At 39.3% G+C, this 7080-nt stretch overlaps 1 protein-coding gene across 1 annotated transcript; it reads right to left on the bottom strand.

The window, feature by feature from the left end:
• Positions 1 to 213: 213 nt before the first annotated feature.
• LOC107489503 (uncharacterized) lies at positions 214 to 1398 on the bottom strand. The gene has a single exon (XM_016110259.1). The coding sequence runs from the start codon at positions 1396 to 1398 to the stop codon at positions 214 to 216; it is 1185 nt and encodes a 394-aa protein (XP_015965745.1).
• Between the last annotated feature and the right edge of the window lie 5682 nt (positions 1399 to 7080).

The following is a 7080-nucleotide window of genomic DNA, read 5'->3' on the forward strand; positions in this document are numbered from 1 at the left end:
CATAGTGATTCCTCTTTCTTGGGAACTAGTTGGACAGGACTCACCCATGGGCTATCTGAAATTGGATAGATCACCCCCACCCGCCATAGCTTCATTACCATCTTTTGTACCACCTCTTTCATGACTGGGTTCAACCTTCTTTGGGTTGAATGGAGGGCTTGGCATCATCTTCTAACAGGATCTTATGCATGCACATGGAAGGGCTTATCCCCTTCAAGTCAGCAAGGTCCATCCAATAGCATCTTGGTACTTTTGTAGAACTTTAATTAACTCCTTCTCTTGCTCTTTACTTAGAGCAGAATTGATGATCACTGGGTAGCTCTCATCACTTCCCAAGTATGCATACTTGAGAGTGGAAGGCAATGCTTTCAGTTCAAGTTTGGGTGCTTCATTCTCTTCCTTCTTCTCATCTAATGTGCTTGGAATGAGTACCTCGGCTGATTGAATTTCTACCGTGTCACTGTTTGATGGGGAGTCTTCTTCTGCCGCCTCCTCAAGTTCTTCATCTTTAAGGGTTTCATGTACCCAGACCTCTACTGCATCCAACCTCATGCATTTTCCTAGTGATTCCCATGGGTAACTCATGGCCTTGAACACATTGAATACCATTTTCTTATCATGTAGTCTAAGGACGATTTCTCCTTTTTGGACGTCGATGATGGCTCCAGCTATTGCTAGAAATGGCCTTCCAAGAATGATTGAAGCTTTGGCATCTTCCTCCATGTCCAACACCACAAAATCTACTGGGAAGATGAAGTCTCCCACCTTTACCAACAAGTCTTCTACTACATGGGAAAATTTGAATGATCGGTCTGTTAATTGAAGAGCTATTCTTCTTGGTTCGGCTTCCTCAATCTTCATTCTTTTCATTATTGCTAAGGACATTAAATTCATGCTGGCTCCCAAATCACATAAGGCTTTTTTCACGGTGATTTCTCCTAGAACACAAAATATTTGGAAGCTCCCAGGGTCCTTCAATTTCGGAGGTAATTTGTGTTGAATAATAGCACTGCACTCCTCTGTTAACACCACAGTTTCATCATTTCTCCAGCTCCTCTTCTTGGTCATTAACTCCTTCAAAAACTTGGCATAGAGTGGGATTTGCTCTAGTGCTTCAGCAAAGGGGATGTTGATTTGGAGTCTCTTGAAAACTTCGAAGAATCTGGAGAATTGGTTGTCCTTTTCATTCTTCCTCAATCGTTGAGGGTAAGAAGCTTTTGGAACATATGGTCTCAGGACTTCTTTTTCTTGGGGTGGGTTAGAGGCAGGTGCTTGTGTTTCTTCTTTGTCACTTATGCTTTCATCCACTTTCTTCCCTTGTGTTTCCTTTAAGGCTTCCTTCACTTCCTTCCCACTGCTCAGTGTAATGGCCTTACATTCCTCCCTTGGGTTTTCCATGGTGTCACTAAGAGACTTGCGGGTAGGGATTTGGTTTGATAGATATCCAACTTATGCCTCAAGCTTCTTAATGGCAGCCCCCTAGTTTTGCATATTAGATCTCACCTCCTCTTTAAAAGTTCTCATGTCCTTGGACTCCATGCAAAGTTCTTTAAGCATGGCCTCAATTCGGGATAGTCTATCCTCAGATGCTTGTGGGTTGGAAAGTGGAGGTTGAGGTTAGCTATTTTGTGCTTGGTATAGAGGCTGGAAGGAAGTGTTATGTGGGGGTTGATAAGGTCTCAGGTTGGGCTGTTGATAAATAGAATTGTTTAAATAGGTGGACTTTTGATGTCTATGGTCTTGGGTTTGGTTCTGCTGGTTTCCCCACCCAAAGTTTGGGTGGTTTTTCCAACCAGGATTGTAGTTCTTGGAGTGTGGATCATAGGGTTATCTTGATGAATTTCCAACATAACTGGCCTGCTCCCATTAACATTCTTTCTCTGTATTCACCCCTTCTTGAGTTGGTGGTTGTGTATTGACTGCTGCAACCTAGTTTCTCTCCAACTGCTTGGTGAGTTCTACTAATCGAATTGTAATCAAGTCGTTCTAAGCTAGCAATGCATCCATATGGCTCAGCTCCATCGCTCCTCTGTTGGTGCTCTACTCTGAAGCATAGAAGTACTCATTATTGGCCATTGTTTCAATGATATCTATGGCCTCTTCTATGGTCTTTTTAATATTGAGAGAGCCTCCTGAAGAATGGTCCAGGGCCTTTTTTGCTTCTATAGAAAGACCTTCATATAAAATATGCAGCTGCACCCATTCATTGAACATATCAGGAGGACATCTCCTTGTTAGCTCCTTATATCTTTCCCAGACTTCATATAATGTTTCTCCATCCAGTTGCCTGAAAGTTTGCACCTCCATTCTAAACTTAATTATCCTCTGTGGAGGGTAGAACTTTGTTAGAAACTTATTGACAACATCATTCCAGGTGGTAAGACTCTCCTTAGGAAAGGATTCAAGCCACTTAGATGCTTTGTCCCTAAGAGAAAAGGAGAACAAGAGTAGTCTATAAGTGTCAGGATGAACACCATTGGCCTTCACAGTGTCACAGATTCTCAGGAATGTTGTTAGATGTTGGTTGGGATCTTCTTGGGCACCTCCTCCAAATGAACAATTATTTTGAACCAGGGTGATGAGTTGAGGTTTTAGCTCAAAGTTGTTAGCATGAATGGTTGGTTTTAGGATACTACCCCAACAATTTCCTAGGTTTGGATTGACGAAAGACCCTAGAACTCTTCTCTCTTGCCCAAAATGATTGCCAGTACCCTATCCAACATGATTGTGTACTTCCTCTTCCATGGTAATGTCTAGATTTTCTTCCACCTCTTCCTCTCCAACTATTCCTTTACCGCTTACTTTCCTCCTTAATCTGAGGAAGGTCCTCTCAGGTTCACTATCAAAAGAAGTTGAAGCTCCTCCTCTTCTACCTGTCATACACAGAGCAAAACAAGCAAAAGAAAACAAGTGAAGAAATCACTCTTGTTAAGAATTGTGGTTAGAGTGATTGGTGCAATTTGTTAAACAGTTAGTAGTTTAGTGTGCAAGAATGTAAATAAACAATGAAAAATAACAAAAATTGCTGAGAAAGAAAGTAAACAAGCTGAAATGATTCTAATCAACAAAAGAAAATAAAATGTTCAATCTTGTTATCCTCCGATTTATCATTGTCAATGCAAAATCAAACCCCGGCAACGGCGCCATAAACCTGATGCGTGAAATCTGTATCGCTACAAATTTTTTTCGGCAAGTATAGCGAATTGTCGTCAAGTAAAAACTAACAATAGGGTGAGGTTGAATCCCACAGGCATTGATTGGTTGAGCAACTTTAATCAGAGGAATGTTCTAGTTGAACAAAACAGAATTGAGTTGAGATTTGCAAAAATTTAAATGGCGGAAAATCTAAATAGCAAGAAATGTAAATGACGGAAAAGTAAATAGCTGAATGTAAATGGCATAAAGTAAATCACAGAAAGTAAATTGCAAAAAAGTAAATGGGGATGGGGATAATGAATATCAAAGTAAACAACAAAATATAGAGAATGGTAAGATGAAAATGGGGAAGCTCATTGGGTTCAGAAGATGTTGTATTTTCTGGATCAAGTTCATTCTTATTTCTTCCTCAATCCATGCAACTCTTTGATCTCTTGGAAATCTTAGGTGATTGAATCCCAATTCCTTGGCAATCCAATCTCTTTAAGCTTGAACAATTGCCCAATTCCTTGATCTAATTGCTCATGGGAAGAGATGAAGTGCAATCACTGATTATACCACATATTTTTCTATATCAAAGTATCGAGAGGATTATATGTCACTATATCCATCCAACTCCCAATCTAGTCCAACATGAGAAGGCCTATCTAGCATGATTTCCTCATTCCTCTTCCAAGGTTCCAAGGAAATCCAAGTATGAACAATTTTTCTTCCAAGACAATTACTCAATTGGATGAAGATCGAAAGCTTTCAAGGAAATTAAAGAGAATGAAAAGGAGAAGAATAACAAGAAACATGATTGATCCATTGAATTACAACAGAGCTCGGGTACACGAAATCGTAAGTTCACACTTCTCTCATAACTCTGCGCAGCTGACCAACAAGTGTACTGGGTTGTCCAAGTAATACCTTATGTGAGTAAGGGTTGATCCCACGGAGATTGTCGGCTTGAAGCAAACTATGGTCATCTTGTAAATCTCAGTCAGGCGGATTCAAATGGTTATGAGGTTTTGATAATTAAAAGACAAATAAAACATAAAATAGGATGGAGATACTTATGCAATTCATTAGTGGGAATTTCAGATAAGCATTTGGAGATGCTTTGTTCCCTCTGAGCTTCTGCTTTCCTATTGTCCTTATGCAATCATGCGTACTCCCTTCCATGGCAAGCTGTACATTGGTAGATCACCGTTGTCAATGGCTACCATCCGTCCTCTCAGTGAAAACATATCAGCTACGGTTTCCCGCATGGCTAATCTGCTGTCGGTTATCAATCGTGTTGGAATAAGATCCATTGATCCTTTTGCACACTATCATTGCACCCAATAGTCATAAGTTTGAAGCTCGTCATAGTCATCCCATCCCAGATCTTACTCAGAATATCACAGACAAGGCTTAGACTTTCTGGATCTCAAGAATGCTGCTAATTGATTATAGCTTATACCACGAAGACTCTGATCTCACGGAATAGAAGGCTCTATTGTCAGGAGAGGTGACCATGCATCGTGAGATAGGAGGCTAAGAGATACACACTCAAGCTCTCACAAATAAAACGGAGGTGGTTGTTAGGCATGCGTTCATAAGGGAGGATGATGATGCGTGTCACGGATCATCACATTCATCAGATTGAAGTATGAGTGAATATCTTGGAACAAGAATAAGCGTGAATTGAATAGAAAAACAATAGTACTTTGCATTAATTCATGAAGAACAGCAGAGCTCCACACCTTAATCTATGAGATGTAGAAACTCCACCGTTGAAAATACATAAGTGATGAAGGTCCAGGCATGACCGAATGGCCAGCCCCCAAATCGTGATAAAGAGATCAAAAGTGATCCAAAGATAGTCTTAAAATGATCTAAAGATTTGAATACAGTAGTAAAAAGTGCTATTTATACTTAACTAGTAAACTAGGTTTACAAAAAATGAGTAACTAAGTGTAGATAGTGCATAAATCCACTTCTGGGGCCCACTTGGTGTGTGCTTGGGCCGAGCATTGAGGCTTTCACGTGCATAGGCTCTTATTGGAGTTTAAACGCCAGTTTTGGTGCCAGTTTGGGCGTTTAAATCCAGCTTTGGTGCTAGTTCCGGTGTTTTATGCCAAAAAAGGGTCTTTGGTGGGCGTTTGGATGCCAGTTTTGGCCATCAAATCTCGGGCAAAGTATGAATTATTATACATTGCTAGAAAGCCCACGATGTCTACTTTCTAACGCAATTGAAAGTGCACCAATTGGGCTTCTGTAGCTCCAGAAAATCCACTTCGAGTGCAGAGAGGTCAGAATCCAACATCATCTTCAGCCCTTTCTCAGCCTCTGAATCAGATTTTTGCTCAGGTCCCTCAATTTCAGCCAGAAAATACCTGAAATCACAGAAAAACACACAAACTCATAGTAAAGTCCAGAAATGTGATTTTTGCATAAAAACTAATAAAAATATACTAAAAAGTAACTAAAAGATATTAAAAACTATGTAAAAACAATGCAAAAAAACGTATAAATTATCCGCTCATCACAACACCAAACTTAAATTGTTGCTTGTCCCCAAGCAACTGAAAACAAAATAGGATAAAAAGAAGATAATATACAATAAATCTCAAAATATCAATGAAACTTAGTCCTAATTAAATGAGCGGCGCTAGTAGCTTTCTGCCTCTGAACAGTTTCGGCATCTCACTTTATCCTTTGAAGTTCATAATGAATGGCATCCATTAGGAACTCAGAATTTAGATAGTGTTATTGATTCTCCTAGTTCAGTATGTTGATTCTTGAACACAGTTACTTTATGAGTCTTGGCCGTGACCCTAAGCACTTTGTTTTCCAGTATTACCACCGGATACATAAATGCCACAGACACATAACTGGGTGAACCTTTCAGATTGTGACTCAGCTTTGCTAAAGTCCCAGTTAGAGGTGTCCAGAGTTCTTAAGCACACTCTTTTTTCTTTGAATCACGACTTTAACAACTGAGTCTCAAGCTTGATTTAGCCGCCTATACCCGGATTGTATTCCATTGGGCCCTCCTATCCATTAATGCTCAAAGCATTGGATCCTTTTTACCCTTGCCTTTTGGTTTAAAGGGCTACTGGCTTTTTCTGCTTGCTTTTTCTTTTCTTTTTCTCTTTTTTTTTTTCCGCAAGCTTTTTATTTTTTTCACTGCTTTTTCTTGCTTCAAGAATCAATTTTATGATTTTTCTGATTATCAATAACATTTATCTTTTTCATTATTCTTTCAAGAGCCAACAATTTTAACATTCATAAACTTCACTATAAAAAATATGCATTGTTCAAGCATTCATTTAGAAATCAAAAAGTATTGCCACCACATCAAAATAATTAGACTAATTTCCAGATAAAAGTCGAAATCCATGTACTTCTTGTTCTATTGTAATTAGGAACATTTTTCGTTTAAGAAAGGTGAAGGATTTATGGGACATTCATAGCTTTAAGACATAGACACTAGACACTAATGATCATGTAATGAAGCAAAAACATAGTCAAATATAAAGCATAAAAATCGAGAAAACAGAAAAATAAGAACAAGGAAATTAAAGAACGGGTCCACCTTAATGATCGCGGCTAGTTCTTCCTCTTGAAGATCTTATGGAGTGCTTGAGCTCCTCAATGTCTCTTCCTTGCCTTTGTTGTTCTTCCCTTATGGCTCTTTGGTCTTCTCTAATTTCATGGAGGATGATGGAATGCTCTTGGTGTTCTATCCTTAGTTGCTCCATATTGAAACTCAAATCTCTTAGAGAAGTGTTGAGTTGTTCCCAATAGTTGTGTAGAGGAAAATGCATCCCTTGAGGTAATTCAGGGATTTCTTGATGAGGGACTTCCTCATGCGTTTACTGAGGTCCATGAGTGGGCTCTCTTGTTTGCTGCATCCTTTTTTTAGTGATGGGCTTGTCTTCTTCAATGAGGATGTCT

This window comes from Arachis duranensis, chromosome 5 (genome assembly GCF_000817695.3).
Source record: "Arachis duranensis cultivar V14167 chromosome 5, aradu.V14167.gnm2.J7QH, whole genome shotgun sequence".
In the NCBI taxonomy this organism is placed as follows: domain Eukaryota; kingdom Viridiplantae; phylum Streptophyta; class Magnoliopsida; order Fabales; family Fabaceae; genus Arachis; species Arachis duranensis.

Bases quoted from the DNA above. Each gene is read 5' to 3' on its own strand.
- LOC107489503 (XM_016110259.1), bottom strand. From the start codon at position 1,398: ATGGAAAACCCAAGGGAGGAATGTAAGGCCATTACACTGAGCAGTGGG.